General features: G+C 48.5%; 1 protein-coding gene across 1 annotated transcript in view; it reads left to right on the forward strand.

The window, feature by feature from the left end:
* PADI2 (peptidyl arginine deiminase 2) overlaps positions 1 to 6,485 on the forward strand; it is a 39,513-nt gene extending 33,028 nt beyond the window's left edge. Inside the window, exons 12-16 of the mRNA XM_016219459.2 lie at positions 424 to 568; positions 1,286 to 1,379; positions 2,927 to 3,012; positions 5,326 to 5,454; positions 6,125 to 6,485. Of these exons, the coding sequence (XP_016074945.2) occupies positions 424 to 568; positions 1,286 to 1,379; positions 2,927 to 3,012; positions 5,326 to 5,454; positions 6,125 to 6,358 (688 nt within the window). The 3' untranslated portion in view covers positions 6,359 to 6,485. The remainder of the gene's footprint in view (positions 1 to 423; positions 569 to 1,285; positions 1,380 to 2,926; positions 3,013 to 5,325; positions 5,455 to 6,124) is intronic.
* The last annotated feature ends 12,268 nt before the right edge of the window (positions 6,486 to 18,753 follow it).

Consider the following 18,753-nt stretch of genomic DNA (forward strand, 5'->3'; position numbering starts at 1 on the left):
GAGGAGGCATCACTTGAATTGATTAAAAATGAATTAAATAGAAGTTAATGTAGCAAAGAGGCACACAAGCTAGGGTAGATTTTAGAACCATGCCGGTGCCCTAGCCCCCTCCAGCAATCCAGGCAGGACCCCTGAGCATAGATGCTGGCCTCACACCCACTGACACCATCAGGGGCTGAAGGCCGGGCTCCAGGCCCTTTGCACAGGCCCTGCCTGCAGCTAATGCTTCCTTCTTTCCCTTTCGGCTCAAACGCCCTCCTGCCTGCACCAGGATCTCTCAGCCCTGCCCTCAGGCTCCTTCCCATGACTTCTCTGCTGATGCCGCCCTGGGTCCAGGCTGGGTTCCAGAGGCTGCAGGCCCTCCGGTGAGACAGGCGTGGCAGGCAACCTTCTGAAAGCTGCCTCCTCCCCACCCCTGCCCAGGTCCGGCGGTCGGAGGATGACCAAGGTGGTGCGGGACTTCCTGCAGGCCCAGCAGGTGCAGGCGCCCGTGGAGCTGTACTCGGACTGGCTGACCGTGGGCCACGTGGACGAGTTCATGACGTTCGTCCCCATTCCGGGCACAAAGGTGAGCTGGCTCCTGAGGCTGGAGTGGGCAGGAGAGTGGAGAACCCACGTGCCGTCGGCTCTTGTCAGCAGAGGGTGGAATCTAGAGAAAGTGGAAGAAGGAAGTAGGCTGAAGCTGGTTTGTATGTTGTCAGTGTAGCAGGTACATTTTTAACTCAATATATCCAAAATATCAGCATTTCAACATGTAACCAATATAAAAGTTCTTAATGAGAGATTTTGCATTCTTTTTTACATAAGTCCTTTAAATCCGATGTGTATTTTCCTCATAACAGCACATCTCAATTCAGACTAGGCACAGTTCAGATGTCCAATAAGCACCCAAGGCCAGTGGCTACTGTGTTGGCTGTAATCCTCTAGAGAGCATGGGTATGGGCCTGGGGCTCTGCAGTGAAGTGAAACGGAATGGCTGCAACTTCATACCCTGGAGATTTTGTGCAAATGATCTGACCTCTTGGCAACTTGAAGAAGCTTTTCCCCTCTGTCCATGGCCACCTTTGACTCTGAGCTTTGATTCAGTGGAGGAATTTCTATAGCAGGAAGGGTGAGAAATAGTCCTCTGAAACGAGAAAACCCTGCCAGGCAGCCTTTGCCATTCGACGTGGGGAGGCTTGAGACATAGGTAGACAGGGCTCTGAATCCTCGGGGCAGGGGCTCCCTCATGCTCTGTAGCCACTTGCCCTCTGCTGACACTGTCCCTCTGGGTGATCTCTTGCAGCAATTTCGGTTGCTCATGGCCAGCACCTCGGCCTGCTACAAGCTCTTCCGAGAGAAGCAGAAGGAAGGCCACGGGGAGTCCATCATGTTTAAAGGTGAGTGCCCACGGGGCGCTGGCAGGGAGCAGGGAGCTGAGGCCTCAGAGAGACCCTCAGGAGGATGGGGCAAATGACCGCTTTGTCCCTGGGCACCCAGCTCCACCTCTATAGGCATCTGGTCCACTCCAGGCCTGTTACCATGGTAGGAAGCAGCCCTGGCCTCTGGTGAACCTCAGTGTGACCAGCTGGACCATGGAGCTGCCCACTGCTCCTTTTTATCACCAACAGTGCCACATACTTCTTCAGGACCTAAATGGCACCAGACCCAGAGGAGACTTAGAAGGCTCAAAACTGATGTACAATCTGCACTCAAGGAGCCTGTGTTTCAGAAGGGGAGGTAGAAATATACATAATGCATTTTAGGGACAGAAAGAAAAGTGGGAGTCAACAGGCCTGATACACCACCTCTGTCAGTCCCAGAGTGAGAAATGACCTGCGTCACTGAGACATCCACAGAACTGGGACAGAAATAGATAGGAGGAGGTTTGCTCTTAAATTAGTCATGGAAAGAGGGAAAGCGGATCAGGCAGAGATAGTGAGACAGGTTAGACAAGCCATGACAGTTTCTTATGTTTTTCTTAAATTACTTTTTGTCACTTTCGGGCGGGTTTCTCCAGACTACCTACTTCCAAAAGTCTGCCCCCCTGAGGCTGGCTGATGCTTACGTTACTGTCCTCCACATGCAAAGGCAGTGTTCCTGGCGGTGACTGCTGGCTAGGACAGGCGAGACCAGTTTAACTAAGACCACTGTCCTTTTTGAATTCTTCCCTGGTGGGACTTTCATTTCTTGCATTGGCAGGCCTAAGTCTTGACTTTCTGGAGGCTTCTTCTTATATCAAACATACCTCCAAAGCTACCCATAGGATCTAGAAACCATTATCTTTGTACAAATAGGTCCAAGTGGTGATGTGGAGACAGTTCAGGTGCAGGGTTAGAGCCCCAATCTGTCTGCCACTGACAAGCTACAAGACTGGAAAGTACAATGAACCAGAGACTCTTCCCAGAGCGGGATGTGCCTCTAGCTTTGAGACCTTGAACGAGTCATGTAACTTTTCTGTGCCTCAGTTTCCTCATCTTTAATTCTAGCAGCTACCTCATAAAAATGAGAGAAGATTACTGGGTTCATCCATGGAAAACATCTGGAAGGGTGCCTCCCACACAGTAGGTGCTCAGTGAGCATTAGGTCTTCCTCTTCAGGGCAGAGACCACATGGGCCATCGTGGTGGAGTAGAAGGCAAATGCAAGCACAGACCAGGGCAGGGGCCAAGCATGAGGCAGGTCTGGAAAACGAAAAGGTGACACCTCTGGGCCACCTGCTTCTGCCATCCTCACCCCGGAGGGCTGCTCGTCCTCAGAAGCAGGCTCCAGGTGGACGACTCAGGTGGCTAATTGTGCCACCCCACTCTCTGGCCAGAGAGAGAGCAAGGCAGCCGCCACCCCTTCCCTGGCCCAGGTGACATGGCCCTACCTCCCTCATCCTAGCAGTTAGCCCAGAAGCTGGCATACCTCAGGCTAAACTGTCTCCTGTCCTCTGACCCCCACAGGCTTGGGCGGAATGAGCAGCAAGCGAATCACCATCAACAAGATTCTGTCCAATGAGAGCCTCGTGCAAGAGAACCAGTATTTCCAGGTGAGGGCGGGCAGGGGCCCAGCTGATTTGGGGGGGAGGGGGTGCTGGGCAGAAGGCCCCTAGGGGCTGTGCCCAATGTCACCTCTCATATCCTCAGGGCTTCCATAGGGAATGGCCAAGAGTTCAGGGCGCATGACAGAGGGAAGGGTTTCAACAAGCATTGGGGTCAGCCTCCCTGCTTTACTCCTGTACTAAAGCTGGAGGCTAACGGGTGACAAAGACAGGACACAGAGGCTAGAAACAAGGGGGCCTGGAAAGGTAGGCATACCAGGCAGAGCTAAAGAGCCCAGGGCTCTGTAAGGCTAGAGAGCCCATACCATTTGGGGGAGATACACCCCTTTAAAATATGATGAAAGCAACAGACCTGCTCTCCAGAAAAATTCATATCTGAATATATGCCCTGAATTTTGCAAGGTGAAATGGATCCCTGGGTAAGGGGGAATAGTCACAGGTACCAATATGTGGGTGCTACCAGATATGGGAAATTGCTTCTCATGCTTGACCGGTTCAGAACAATGGCCTGTTCCAGGAACCAGCACTTAGTGGGAGGCAGGGGAGGGGTGCTGATTTATATCAGAATGAACATCAGTTACAATCAGTCTCTATGGGAGTTTGTTCTGGCCCAAGTCCAGCTCACAGATCCAACAGTGGTCACATCACTGAACAGTTCCTCCTCGACAAGTACCAAGTTTTAAAAAAAACAACAAAAACCAGAAAACTCAAACTGATTTCAACAAAAATGCATGATTAGCTCATATAAGTGGAAAGTCCAGCCATAGCATGGATTTCAGGCACAGGCTGATCAGGGCTCCAGCTCCATTTTTTCGCACTTCTTGGGTCTGCAGGTGCCCTCGTGGGTAGGAACATAGCTGCAACAGTTCTCACATCCACCCAGAACACCATCCATAAAGAGAGAGGTCTTACATGCCCCCAACAATTAAACCAAAGCCTTGCATTTTACTCTGATTGTGCTAACCTGAACCAATTACCGTACACTGATTGCCTTACACCTGATTTCCTGTCCATCCGTGAACCAGTCCCTGGGGCAAGGAGATAGGTGCAAACATCCACTAGCTCTCACCAGAAAGTGAGGGTGTGGTCAATCCAATGCAGCATTGCAGGGCAAGGGGTGGAGTGGATGCTGGAGAAGTGAAATTCACAAAACCCGAACTGAGTTCACAAAATCCCTCAGGAGCTATTTGAAAGTTGACTTTATTATAATATCTGCTCTGTGGTCATTTTTTGGCATCAGGTAGATCTGAGATGAAATCATGGCCCCTCACTTTTGACAGTAGGACCTTGGGCACCTCACTAAGAACTCTGTATCTTCAGTCCCCTCATCTCTAATAGGGATTATAATAGTGTCTACCTCATGGAGTTGAGGCTTAAATAAATAATGTACGTAAAGCACTTAGGACGGTACAATTAGGACACTTGTACATATTAGCTTTTACTATTATTAATCAAAAACATGCTCACCCTTATTTTCACCTCATTGGGCGGCCTGACGAGTCAATGAGATACTGCGTAGCAAGCACTTAGCACTGAGCCTGGCTCACTGTCTGGGCACTTACTAGTGTTATTGCTGTGACCTGTCTCGCACACTCTGTTACTACTGTTATGAGCCCTGGTGAGGGGGCGCTGGAGAGGGAAAGGGTGCTAGGTGAGCGCTGGGAGATTCCTTGGAGTGCCCTGGGTCTGATGGTGCCCACAGGAGTGGAACTGACAAAGGGGGCGAAACCGGAAAAGGCGGCATTTGTGCGGCCTGTCACTACCACAACCAATAAGTAAAGACAAGGATTAAATCTTTATGGGCACTTTATTCAGATGGCCGGCAATCTGAGAAGACAGCGGGTTATGTACCCTGAGGACCGTCTTATATCTCATCTCAAGCCGGCCCTTTTTATAAGGAGAAGAGTGTAGGTAAAGGGTTTGGAATTCAGGGAAAACATTAATCAGATAAAAGCTACAGTCCGGTGATTTCCCGAGCATCCCCGCATCTGCTGACGGGTGATTCTTTATCTGCATCCTGGGCAGCAGACCTTCTCTCCCTGGACGGCAATGGCTCAGACACCATGTTTATCGCTTACAGTCCTCCCGGGGCACAGGGGTCGAATTGCTTGCAGATCTCCTGAGGTCAGGGCGGGTCCAGTCATACATTCCAGGCCCCGGAACAATAGCTTTCTACATGCATTAGTCACCAAGCCTATTAACTATATAACTAAAGCTAAAAAGGTTTAACTTCTTGAGTTCCCCATCAATGTCAGGGATGTCCTCTCACTTGCATGACCTCCCTTCTTCCCCCGCTCCCAGCGCTGCCTGGACTGGAACCGTGACATCCTCAAGAAGGAGCTGGGGCTGACGGAGCAGGACATCATCGATCTGCCTGCTCTGTTCAAGATGGACGAAGACCGCCAGGCCAAAGCCTTCTTCCCAAACATGGTGAGGCGCTCGGGACCCCAAACCCCATCTGGGCCAATCGGGGCAGCCAGATCCAGAAGGACCCCTGGGCTGAGGCCATCCGAGCAGAAGGTCCCAGTTCTGGCTGAGCTGCTGGGTGGCCTCACCCACCCACCCCAGGCACTTGGCCTCTCTGGGCTTTATTCCCTGTGAGGGGAGATACACTTGTCCTGGCTGCCTCACTGGGCCCCTGGGAAATCCTTTACCTTAAACAGATAGGAGAGGGCTGTGTACGTTAAAAAGGCCTTTATGGACAGGGGATGGACAAGGGGATTCTTATTATCATAGAAGAGAGTCTTCTATGAGATAGAGAGTGGTTAGAATGCAGACACATAGATCCATGAACACATACATATGCATACATGGATGTACTTGCAAATACACATATGCATGTACATACACATGCTGGTGCATAAATAGGCATGTACATGCACATACATACAGAAGAAGGCTGCCTGCTTTCCCACTTCAGCTCTGCCATGTATGAGTTGCTTAGCCCCTTCTGTGCCTCAGTTTCCTCACCTGTAAAGTGGGGATAAATCACAATACCTACTTCATAGAGTTATTGAGAGGGTCCAGTGAGCTTAGAACAGGGCCAGGTGCATAGTAGGTGCTCACTAAACAGGAGCTGTTGCCCTGCCCTCTGTCCCAGGTGAACATGATTGTGCTTGACAAGGACCTGGGCATCCCCAAGCCATTTGGGCCCCACGTTGAGGAGGTATGCTGCCTGGAGACACACGTGCGCTCCCTGCTGGAACCCCTGGGCCTTTGCTGCACCTTTGTCGATGACATTTCTGCTTACCACAAGTTTCTGGGAGAAATCCACTGCGGAACCAACGTCCGCAGGAAGCCGTTCACCTTCAAATGGTGGCACATGGTGCCCTGACCTGCAATGAGTGGGTGTCGTGTGCCAGTCTCAGCCTATTGATAACCAGGGTTGTGGCTGGACCTGTCCTGAGGTTCTTATGATTGCAAGAAGCCGCTCAGCAATCAGCATCAAGAAATTTTGGAAAAAAAACAAAAAAGTTTATTATTCACTGGACCTGGAAATTGCACAGCACACCTGTGGCCACACAGCGAGGTCGCAGGGAGAGAGAGCGCTTGGGCCTGGGGTTCTGCTTTTATTGGGGTGGAGGCCTAGGGTTTCCCTGGCTTACTCTTTATGGGCAAATTTAAAATGTAAGAGTGGGATTTTAAAACACAGGAGAGGAAAAACAAGCTGTCCAAGTGGTCAGTTATCAAAATCAACCAAGGTCCCTGAAACAAAGGAGCCTGGGGGAGGGGGTCAGGTGTGTGGCTGGCAGTGAGATGATTTGAGACAGTAGCTGCCTTTGAAGTGGGCGCCTCAGCAACCTGAGCTTCAGCCAGGCACCTGCACTAGAAAAGGAGAGAGCCCAGCTGTCGGGGCTACACTGCAGGGGCCTTGGCACTTCCTCCCTTCCTGAGTTCTCTCCCCCCTCCCCAGCTTCACCGGACCCACTGGGAGGCCTTCAGGAATTGCAAGGGATTTGGGATATCTGTGCCTTGCCTTTCCTCAGAAGGCCCTTGGCATCCACTGAAGTCACCCCCCAGTGAGCCTCAACTCTGCTTCTTGAAAATAAGCTGGGCACCTGGCCAGCACTGGCACAGCCCTGACATGAAGAACCGAACAAAACCTCATACCCAAATCATTCCCCAAAGAAGCCTTAGTCTCTTGTCCAAAACTGAGTGAAGGTAAAAGGGAAGGAGGTTCAGGGATCCCCAGTTCTGGCCGCCATGCCCTGAAGGTCAAGGTAGATGGCATGGAAAGGGACCCTGGGACCCCCACATACCTTAAACCATCATCATTTGAAATTCACCTCCCTTGGAGTTCCAGGCAGAGACCCCAATTCTTCATTCCTCACCAGCCTCTCCCAACCCCCCTTGGCTTTCTCTCTGCAGTGTAGACACCATCGGCTAGCCTCCCCATGCCCCGAGGGTCCAATAATGTCACTTAGAACCCTCCCTGGAAGCAGATTTTATCAGAGCCGCCTTCTCCAGCTTCAAGATGCTCCTTACAACTCATCTTTCTCAGGGACACGGGCTCTCCCAGATGCTTGGGGGTTTCTTCCCAGACCAGCATCCTTGTGGCCTGAGAGGTCAGAGAGTTCAGTGTGTAAAAGGCTCTGGGGTCAGCCATACCCATCTCCTCTTGCCTGGTTCTCAGTTCTAGGGCCAATCCCTGACCTCCCTCCTCTCTCGGTGCCTCTACTTCCTATTCCTGACACCAGCCCTTCAGGCAGCTAGACCAGGAACTTCTTTATCACTCAGATCTTCCGCCAGGACATCATTAGAAACCTGCCCCTCCTCCCCAGACATCAGACCCAACGCCTAAGGATCCTGGCCTAGCCTCCAGCCAGAACAGCCAGTTCTGGGCTCCCTGCTGGTCTTAGGAACGGATTGATTATTCCATCAAAATTCATCAGTGCATCTGCTGAAGACCCTCTCATTTGGACAAAACCAGATTAATTCTCTGGCTCCCACTGAAAAGACTTAGCTTCAACTTTTAAAAGTTCCTTTAGGGCCAGCTGATGTCAGGGGAATACATGAATTATAGTTCCACATTGATGATTAAATGAATCCATTTATAACCAGTGAAAAAATTATAAATTTGTATTCTCAGGAGAAAGGGATTTTCTTCCTGGATAATTTTGTTCAGTCATTCAATAAACAATTGTTGTGGGCCTGCTAAGTGCCAGGTACAGTGCTGGGTCCTAAGGCTACAGTGGTTAGTAGCAAACTGGACATGGTCCCCACCTCATGGAGCCAGTCAGTTCCCAACATGCCACACCCACATTTAAAAAGCCGGCATTTGCCCTTTCAGTGCTGTGCTCTTCAGAAATTCCGGGCTCCTATATTCAGAAAATGCACCAGGCGCAGAACTTCCTGCAAGTCACTGTCTCAGTGACTTAAACAGACCTCCTTCCTGTCCAGCTGGGCCAGGACCACCCAACAGATCAGACCCCAGAGGCTTCAAAAGCAGTTGTGCCCCTGTGGGGACAGTGGACCCTGTCTCTGGGGGACAAAGCCCCAGGTCTCCCCAACCCCAGAGCTGGAGACACCAAGTGCCTATTTGAGGGTGTTTTTCTGGAGACTTAGAGTTTGTCTTGTGTGTGTGTGTGTTTGGTTAATGTGGGTTTTCGGGCTTGCTTTCATTTTTTTCTAGTCTATCTTAAGGAGAAGTAAGTACCTCCTATGTGGAGACAGTGTGTGTTTATAGATTTTTCTAAAGCTCTCCCCTTCGATAAATCAGTAATTCCTCATGATTCTGGAACCCTCAGGACCCAGACACCCATTCCCATCTTGCTTGCCCACCTGTGTGACTGACCTCAGTGTGTACACCCCCTCCCCCCTAGCCCCATGGGCTCATTGCTCTTTCCCATCCCCACTTCCTATAAATGTAGGTCTAGAATACACTTCTCTGTTGCAAAACTCAGCAAAGTTCCTGTTTCAATCTTTATTTTGAAATACTTTATGTAAGAGGGCAGGGATGTCATGAAGATGGCACAGTTTCAACTTTCTGAACAAGAGACCATGATGGAGATCAAAAGATGTGGGGGAAGAGCCCGATTAAACAGCAATAAAATAAACAGAGGGGAAGTCACGTCTGTTGGTGTGATATTCGTTGCAGCCTCATGGACATGGTCTGGAGTGATGCCAACCACACAGGCCGTCTTCTAGTCCTACAGCCCCTCCTCTTCTGGGCACAGGGTCAGGGCTCTCAGCAAGGGTATCTCAAGGGTTTGGAATCCCCTAAACACTCAGTGGGTGTGTATTGCATGGCTTCTGCCCAAGGTCAAGACCAATACAATAAAGTCTGGCTGTGTTTTACTGGTGGGGTTCCCCAGGAGCAGATGCTGAGATGAGCATTTGAGAACCAGTGATTTATTAAGGAAGTGCCTCTAAGAGAAACCAGGAAGGGAGTGAAGAGAGCAGGATGGAAAAAGAAGAAGCCAAACAAGAGTGTGGTTTCAGGTGCCGCCTCGGCCTACTCACTGGAGAGCTCTGGAGAACTCTGTGGCAGCTCAGAGTTTTTGCATCTGCAGATGAAGTTTTGTACATCTGCACTAGTCAATCATTGGCTATGAGAACTTTGGCTCTTTGAATGGGTATGGGAGCACTGGTAATCCACTGGTAGTCATCTAAAGAGGATCACAGCTATAGTTGTTATCAGAAAAGTCACAGAAGCTGAGGATGAGCTCTCAGAACCAGAAAAGGATCTTGGCAGGGTACCACAGTGTCCACTGCTCTGGGTAATACCATGTTCTCATAATATGGAATTGTTGCACATAGGTATTTGTGATTTAACCCACAGCATAAAAATCCATACAACATCGCCATGGTCTAACAGGGTCTTTGTAAACAAGCTCCTGAGGCCCTAAAATAGAGCCACCTAGTTGCTTGCTGAGCCTAGAAGCCACTTCCAAGCTCTTTGGGATGTACCTGGGGGCTTCTTACCCCTTAGTCCCATCTTGGGCTTCTGGATTGATGTTTTGGTGCAGCCATTTTAAGGGGTCATGGCAAATCAAAAGCCACTAGTTCTCTTACTCCCAGACTTAACTCATGGGTCCAGCCCTCTGAGGTCACGCTTGTCTTTTATACCCAACTAATGTAGCCCAAGCCACAGCAAGGCCAATCTTCAATGGGGTTTCCTGACCTACCTATTTCTGAGACACCCCAAGGGATGCTGCTGTGTTAATTATATCCTGGTGGTATTTTCACATTTGGCCACTTTCTCACCTCAGGATAGGTGAAAGTCACCAGGAGACTTCTACAATAGTACTTCCCAATAGAAATATAATGCAAGCCACATTGTTCTTTTTTTAAAATATACCTTTATTGATTTCAGAGAGAGGAATGGAAAGAGAGAGAGAGAAATATCAATGATGAGAGAGTCATTGATTGGCATGCCTCCCACTGGGGATCGAGCCCGCAACCCAGGCATGTTCCCTGACCAGGAATCGAACTGCAATCTCCTGGACCGTAGGTCGATGCTCAACAGCTGAGCCATGCCCAGCCAGGCCACATAGGTCATTTTAAATTTCCTAGTAGCCACATTGTAAAAAGTAAACTGGTGATGTTAATTTTAATAATATGTTTTACTTAACCCAATATATACAGATTATTGTCACTTCAACATGCAATAAAACTTTTTAAATATTAATGAAATATTTTACATTATTTTTTGATAGTCTTTGAAAGCTGATGCATATTTTATACTTGCACCACATCTCTATTCAGACTAGTCAGAGTGTGAGGAAACACAACTCCCTCACCTCTCGCCTCCTCTCCACCATTCCCTGGGACACAACTTGATTCTGCATTTTAATGTAAAGTGTTGTCTTAAGGTCCCAGGCGAGGAGAGTTGAGTCCTCATTGGGAATCCCAGCCCCTTCATTCAAGATCTGAGCCACCATGGCATAGCCAAAAGCCTGTGGAAGTGGGGTTCTCCCCCCGCCAACAAAAGAGCAACCAGAGATGAATTCTGCCTGCCCAGTGGGACTTACCCAGGATCCTCACCCAAGTGGCATTCAGTCCAGGGGGCTAATGGCAATGTTATTTGTAACTAGATACAGGGAGTGACACCAAATGGCAGCTTGTGGAATCTCTTCTCCAGCTGGACAACCAGAGAAAGGACATGTTCAGGCAGAAAACAGCTCTGCAGCCTTGTCCCCGGCCTGGCTGATGGAAGAAGTCACCCCCCGACCAGGGGGGCTCCTTTTCAGCCCTCATCTCTGAGAAAGCATAGGGCTGGTCTACTCTAGCTGGTCACGAAGCAAACTAACTGGTTCAAGTCAAGCCTGCTTTGCCTCAGCCCCTCACACTCTGCAAGCTGAGGCCCACTTTCTCACAGTCATGGCATACCCGAAGCTGCCTCTCTAAGAACAGTGCCTGACCAGCATTCCAGGGCCCTGGCCACAGGCTACTGATGTGTTGAAGAGATACGTTTAACTCTGATGGCAATTCCTGGCTCATCGGCGGTGCTCGGCAAATATGTTTTAGATGAAAGAATGAAACATCTGTTCACCCAGACAACAGAAGCAGAAACATCAGCCCAACCAGATGTGAAGTAATAGTAGCCACTATTTTTTAAACACTGACTACATGCCAGGCACTTGCCAGGTTAAAATATATGAAATGTCATTTTTGAAGGTCAAAATGGTCAAATAGAGTGGATTTCACATAGTTCAACCTAATATTTTACATTCATCATCTCATCTAATTCTCACAACAAAGCTGTGAGGTTATTATCCCCACTTCACAGATGATGAAACTGAGGCTCAGAAAAGAAGTGACTTGCTCAAGATTACATACATAGCAGGAAGTACAGAATTCACACCCAGGTGGTCTGGCTCCAGAACCCACCTGCTAACCCCCTGCTCCTGCTGACCTCAACTTGGAAATAACTTCCTAACCAAAGTTCAATGTCATCACTCTTTTATTTATAAATGTTGCCTTTGCACCAGTCATTTTTTAACATACTAGATAGATGTCCTATTAGAGCCATACAGTAAGAAAACCCCACTACCTGTAAGCAAGATGTCTGGAGATTATAGGGTTCCTATAAACCCTCAAAGGCAAGAGAGCCCAGATAGCAGTGACCCCTACATAGCACAGGATGTGCTCTCGAGGCTTTAGCTCAGAGTAAGATGGCAGCTCTAAATCCTGAAAACGAAATAATATTCATTCATTTACCCATTCATTTTTTTTTCCATTAACATTTACTATAAGCATCTATTGTAGGCAAAACTAGAGCGATCACATAATTTTTTACCTAAACCACAGTAAAAGGGGGCACTATAAGTAATTCCACCAGGATAGCAGGTGAAAACCAGAACCTTGCTGGGCAAACCAGGATGTCTGTTCTCCCTGGAATGAGACACGATCTCTGCCCCCCAAGAAAATGACAGTTGCATCAGGGAGACAGGCAGGAGAGAGCGGAGAGGTAGACTGATGGAGTAGGCACTTGATAAATATTTGCTGAATGGAGAAATTAATAAGGCACAAAAAGCTGTGGGTACACACACCACACACACACACACACACATATTATTTCCAGCTGGGAGAGAGTGTCCTTTTGGGCTAGGGTGAGTGACTGTTGAATGAATGTAGGGACGAATGACTGGGGAGCGGAGGGAGGAAGGGCTGCCAAGCTGAGTACAGATATAAAGGGGGGTGTGTGTGACGTGTTTGGGAAATTACGGTCACAGAGTGGCTAAGATACAAACTGAAGTCATGCTGGAAACACTAGGGTTTGAGCAATGAGAACCCCCTAAAGCAGGAACCTTTATTCTGCCAAGGGAATGATGATATTTATAACATCACTTGAGGGCCATACAAAATTATCAACTTGAAAATTAGCTATGGAAAAAACTCTCCTAGATTTATTAAATTTTGAGTCCCGCCTGCGGTTTGCCTTGGCAGGGCCAGAGTAAGTGATTTCGGGCCTGTAAACGTCCTGAGGGCCAGATGTTCCCTCGCCCCTGCCCTAAAGATTTGGAGCAGCTGCAGCCACTTGACCAATCCTGTACTTTAGAAAGAGGACAGTAATATATATTTCTGTGTTGCTAGTAAGCCAATAGGACAAACATTTTTCAAAAACTCCCTGAGGAGTGATCAAACTGTGGTACATCCCTACGTTTAAATATTTTGCAGCACATAAAATGAACTAGATCTGCATGTACTGACAAGGGAAGAGCCCCAAGACAGAACACTTGATGTTGGTATTAAAAAAAGAAAGAAATCAAGCAAAGCCATGGATTTCTGTAGAAACATACACATGTATATGTAAATACACGCAGAGAAAAAGATATGGAAGCAAGCCCTTGAAACTGACAATAATAATCACTCCTGAGACAAGAAGTGTGACTGAAGGGATTTAAAACTTTATCTATGTTGCTTGAAATTTTTACATAGCAGGAATTTAATTACATATGTACTTTTAAATAATTGCTTAAAGCTGCCTAAAACCCTTGGCATCTTATTTTTTGCTGAAGTCGCCCCATCCTGATTAGGATCATCTCTTCCCCCTAATAATTCACACTTCTTTTAACCTTTCTACCTCCAGCTGGGCTTCCTACCACCAGTTTAAGATTGATAGCTCCTCACAGCTACTAATTCATTTACTCCTCCCTGTGAGGTGACTATGATTTTTGCTTTTAATCATCACCCGAGGATATTTTTTCCATTGCTTTTCAGAGAGAGTGGAAGGGGAAGAGAGAGAGAGAGAAACATCGATGGGAGAGAGACACATGGATTGGTTGCCTCCCGCACAAACCTGCAGCCGAGGTACATGCCCTTGACCAGAATCAAACCCAGGACCCTTCAGTCCGTGGGCCGGCGCTCTAACCACTGAGCCAGACCAGCTAGGGCGACTATGATTCTTTCTCTGTACTTTAGCCAACAGGAAACTAATGCACAGAGAGGTTAAGTAATTTGCTCAAGGTCACACAGTAAATGACTGGTAAAATAGGACTTGAACTCCCAAAGGCCCGCACACTCAACCACTCCACCCCCCTGCCCCACTAGAAGGTTGACTTGCTTTTTAACGTTCTGCATCCCTCTGACTTGTTTTTTGCCTGTGAGCGGAGATTACACTGCTACAGATGAATATTTAGCACTATTCCTTTTCTGGGTGGTTCTGTCTCTGATAGAAAGGGGTGCTCAAAATTCAGGTTCAGCCCTAAAGGGAGTTTTATGACGGACTGTGTTTCCAAAGCGCACTCACACACACCCAGAGGACCAAATTCACAGCTGCTTTGACAGCATGCTGCTGGTGTGGCAAGCAGATGGGAGTGACACAGAGGTCAGCAGGGTGGGTGAGCTCTAGTGTGTGAGCGTGTGAGCGTGTGTGTGTGCGTGTGTGTGTGTTGCTATAGGGGCCAGCAACGTGACAGTCCCCAGAAGGCCTTGGGCCGCTTGCTAAGTCCCAGCAGCTGAGCTGACCTCAGCTGCGTGAAACGCAGCCCCATCTGGAGTGGGGGTGGCTCGTGACTTTTGCTCCGGGAGTTCCACAGAGTCTGCTCGTGAAATTGGAGAAGCCTGGAGCGTATGATTGTCCCTGTCCCACCCAGAGAGAATATTTTGAGAAGTCTAATTATATGGAGGGGTTTAGAGGGAAGAGGGTTCTAAGGGCAGGTTGGAAAGGGATCTTAGGGAGCCCTGGCAGTTCCGTGGGGCGCAGGCACCCTCTGCAGGTGGAGCCGAGTGACTGCAACCACTGTGTTCCCATTAACTTGGGCACGTGCCACAGCGCAGCGGTGTCCCTAACTGAAGATGCTGACCTCCTAGCTATGTGACTTGCTTAGGGGGAGTTGTGACCCTCCTGAGTCTCAGTTGCCTCAAATATAAATCCCTACGTTGTGGGGGTTGTAATAATTAAAGAGGGAAGATGTACCCAAAGTCTCTTTGGAGGGCCCGGTAGGCACTAAGTCCTCCGAAGGTGGCAGCTGTGAGCAGCAACAGCAGCAGCCCCGTCATCACTGTCACCAGCATCTTGAACAATAATAGCAAAGATGACCCCCAAGTGCCTTTACCAGGGCAAAACGGAACCAGGTGATTGCTCCAAGTTCCCGTGACTGACTGTTCTCTGGTTTTTCTTGGAGAACAGTCTTTACTTAAAATTTTGGCATTTTTATTCATCATGAATTTTTGTATTTTTACTTCTTTTTTAAAAATATGTTTTTATTGATTTTAGAGGGAGAGGGAGAAAGAGAAATAAACATTGATGAGAGAGAAAAGCATGGGTCGGCTCCCTCCTGCACGCCCCCTACTGGGGATGGAGCCCGAAACCCGGGCATGTGCCCTGACCGGGAACTGACCCGTCAACCTCTCAGTGCATGGGACGAAGCTCAACCAACTAAGCCATACTGGCCAAAGCCATTTTTACTTTTTTTTAAATATTGCATTAAAATATTACTTATCTTAATGACCAAGTTTTTAGACACTCTTAAATTTTGTGCACTCTCCTTGCACTAGTCCTGACCCATATATTAAAGTTGCACGAATCTCCACTGGGCTCCCTGCTCCCCTAACCAAACACTCCCAAGTCTCTCCTTTCACCTTTTACAAGGAACAGGGACAGCGCATCCTCTGTTGTTATTTATTCCTTCATTCAACCAACAAACATCAATGCATAGCTACTATGTACTAAGTCCCAAGCCACCTTTGGAAACGAACATGAGTTTGTTCATTCATTGAGCATTTATTGGTCACCTGCTGTGTGTCAGGCTCTGGGAACACAACAGTAAACAAGACAGACATAGTTCTTGACCTCGGGTGTGGGAGATTCAGACAAAAGAATATATTCATAAGGAACTAAAAGTAAACTTGCAGATAGCAATAAGTTCTATGAAGAAAATAAAGTGAATGGGCCATGCCCTTAAAATGCCACAGTCTGGGAAGACTGACATATAAATGGATAATTGTTAAACCAGGGGTATGCACATTGATGGCAGATGCAGAGGATGTATGGGTGAGGGGGGCAAAGGGGTGATTTCTTAGGGAAGAGAAAACTGGAGCTGAATTCCAAATGATGAGGAATTGGCCCTGTGGAAAGGGAGGAAAGGGCACGCCCGATCCTACACGTGGGAATGAGCCAAGACATGGAGGTGAGGGACAAGGGGGAAAACAGAACAGGTTTCATCACAAGAAAAGATGAGACTGGAAGGGCCAGTGGGTGGGCCAGTCCTGGAAACCTTGGAGGCTATGCTGGTAATTGGTGGTTGATTGGATGTGGCAGGGGACAAGTCAAGGACCACACTGGGTTTCTGGTTCAACACCAGATAGATGGCGGTGCCAACAAGAGGCAAGCTAAGAAGTCCCTAGGTGATAAGTACAGTAGGAGGCAGGTTGAGTTTCCGAGGCCGTTGGGACACCCAGGTGGAGCTGCTCAGAAGACAGCTAGACCAAGGAAAAGGTCAGCCAGAGAGATGGAACAGAAAGCAACAGTGAGTTCATTGGTCAAAGGCAAATGAAATCCTGAATTTTGGATGGAAAGACCCCTGAGTCCCACCAGCAGGGTTAATTGGAGTGAGGTGGATTTTTCTCAGAGGCAAATAAATCACCCAGGCAATAAAATCATCTGATATTTCCCCCCTAAACCCAGCCCTCCTTAGCCCTCTGGCTGCAGGGAATCCAGCTGTGTTGCCCTAAATCACAAGACACTAGAAATATAGTTGATTGTATAAACGGCAATGCTTTTTGGTTTTAATTTTTAATTCTGGACTTGATTCCCAGGCCTGTTAGGGAAGAAAAAGCTCCTAAAGCAAAATTCCTGCCCAAGATTGCTCAGCTTTCTCATTATCAAAGACTAAGAAAGTCTGTAAAATGAAAACAGTTTTTCCAACCCAAAAGGGTTGTTACAAGGACTAAAGTAGACAGTTTATATAAACACATTTGCAAATGATGAGGTTCAGCATAAACTTAAAGCATCTAGCAGACTGGTGAAAAGCAATACTTCATTTGCTAGACAAGTGGAAACAAACAAACAAAAAACTTTGGGTCTTATCACGAGGACACTTTGGGAAGATATGTCAGGAGCAGGCCGTGAAAACCTCTAAGTCCTTCTGCAGCTGTGCCTTCCTGGAATCCCAAAGTTCAGGGCGGAGGTACAGCCGCCCAGGAATTTATTCCTCCAGAACTTTGAGCTTCCCAAATCCCCATGAAGCCCAGGAATGATGTGACTGGAGGGTGTGTGGGCCCATTGGCACCAAGAGCCCATCATAAATCAAGGTCTCAATTCTGCTGGCCTCAGACTGTTTTTTTCCAAGGTGACCTAGGCAAAGATAAAGGGTAGTCACTTATCCAGGAGTGGCATCTGACTTTGGGATGAAAGAACCCTGAAAATGCCAAGAGGACCAATTCTCCAGAAGCATGTCCCTTGGAGAAAGAAGACAGTCTTCGTTCATCTCAGAAGACAATTCAGCCAGGAGAAGGTAGAGGGAAAGTGACAGTGTTCCCATGATTTCCGCCAATTTGGGTGTCCAAGAGGCCCCTTGGCGAAGACTCAGAGGAGCCCCATTCCAATGCTGGGTCAGCCCCAGTGAAAAGTCAAGATGACCTCAGCCCTGTGACCAGTCCACACCCCCAAGGCAGCCATGTGAATCACAGAATCTTAAATCAGCTGATACAGACAAGGTAACTACAGGGGGAGGGACTTGTCCAAGAGGGACCAGCTTTGAGGGGAAGATTCAAGGTTAGACCCAGGGCACCAGGCTATTTCTCATGGCCTCCTACACACCTCCTTCATGAGGCCCCATGGCAATGTAGCCAGATTCCAGCCCAAGACCTCAGAAACTTAAACCCCATCCAACCAATTTGTCTGGCTATTTTAATTTCTCCAGTAGCATCTAAATGAGCAGTGAGTGTGGAAACCAAAGAATGTAACATAGGACATGTAACATATGTCAGTGGACAGAGAAGGAAAAACATCATTCTTGGGAAACACAGGTACCTGTAAAGTTAACTACCTACATAAATGCCCGAGGACACCGAAGAGACCAAGGGACTTGGGGGACTGAGGCCACACCCTGCCCAAGGGAATCAAGCGGAAGAGTGAGGCAAGCTCCACCAAAACCCATAGACGGGCTTGAAAAAAGCCGCAGAGATGGAGACTCTCACCAGACTGTTGTGGGATTGAGTAAGATGATGGATCGTAATGTTTTACATACAGTAAGCGTTCAAGAAACGGTTTCTGACGCTAAAGGGCTAACTAAGCCACCAGGGGCTGGGTTCCCTTCCTACCCCTGCCTCACAGAGCGGAGCTTAGCGCAGTGTGATTGGTAACTTGCCTATCAGTAAATCCAGTGAGGGCGGTCACTGTAGCATCCCAGCACCCCGCACATAGCAATGTCCCATACCTATTGTTGAATGAATGAATGACACCTTTGTCTGTCATCTTTGAAATCCCCTGGGTTCGTTCCCCAGCCCTCCTAGCTCATCTGGGAATGAGGGGTATCTCGGGACTCTCGGTGCTGAAACCTGGACAGTCTCGGGCAAACCGTGCTGTGTCTGACAGTGTCTGACTAAAGCCACTAAGCGACAGAGATGAGCGACAAGGCCGACGAATTTTCAGAAAGAGAGGGCTTAAAATCGGGGCAGGGCTCGGACCGGACGGCCCCGCCCCTTAGGATCTTAGCCCCACCCCTCTGCCGCCCTCTCCCCTGGCCCCGCCCCCTTCTGGGAAGGTCACCTTAGAAACGCGGGAGGCCAAGTGGGCATGCGCCGGGCCCTCCGCCACTGCGCACGCTCGCGTGGGCTTTC

This window comes from Miniopterus natalensis, chromosome 9 (genome assembly GCF_054644295.1).
Source record: "Miniopterus natalensis isolate mMinNat1 chromosome 9, mMinNat1.hap1, whole genome shotgun sequence".
Taxonomy (NCBI): Eukaryota; Metazoa; Chordata; class Mammalia; order Chiroptera; family Miniopteridae; genus Miniopterus; species Miniopterus natalensis.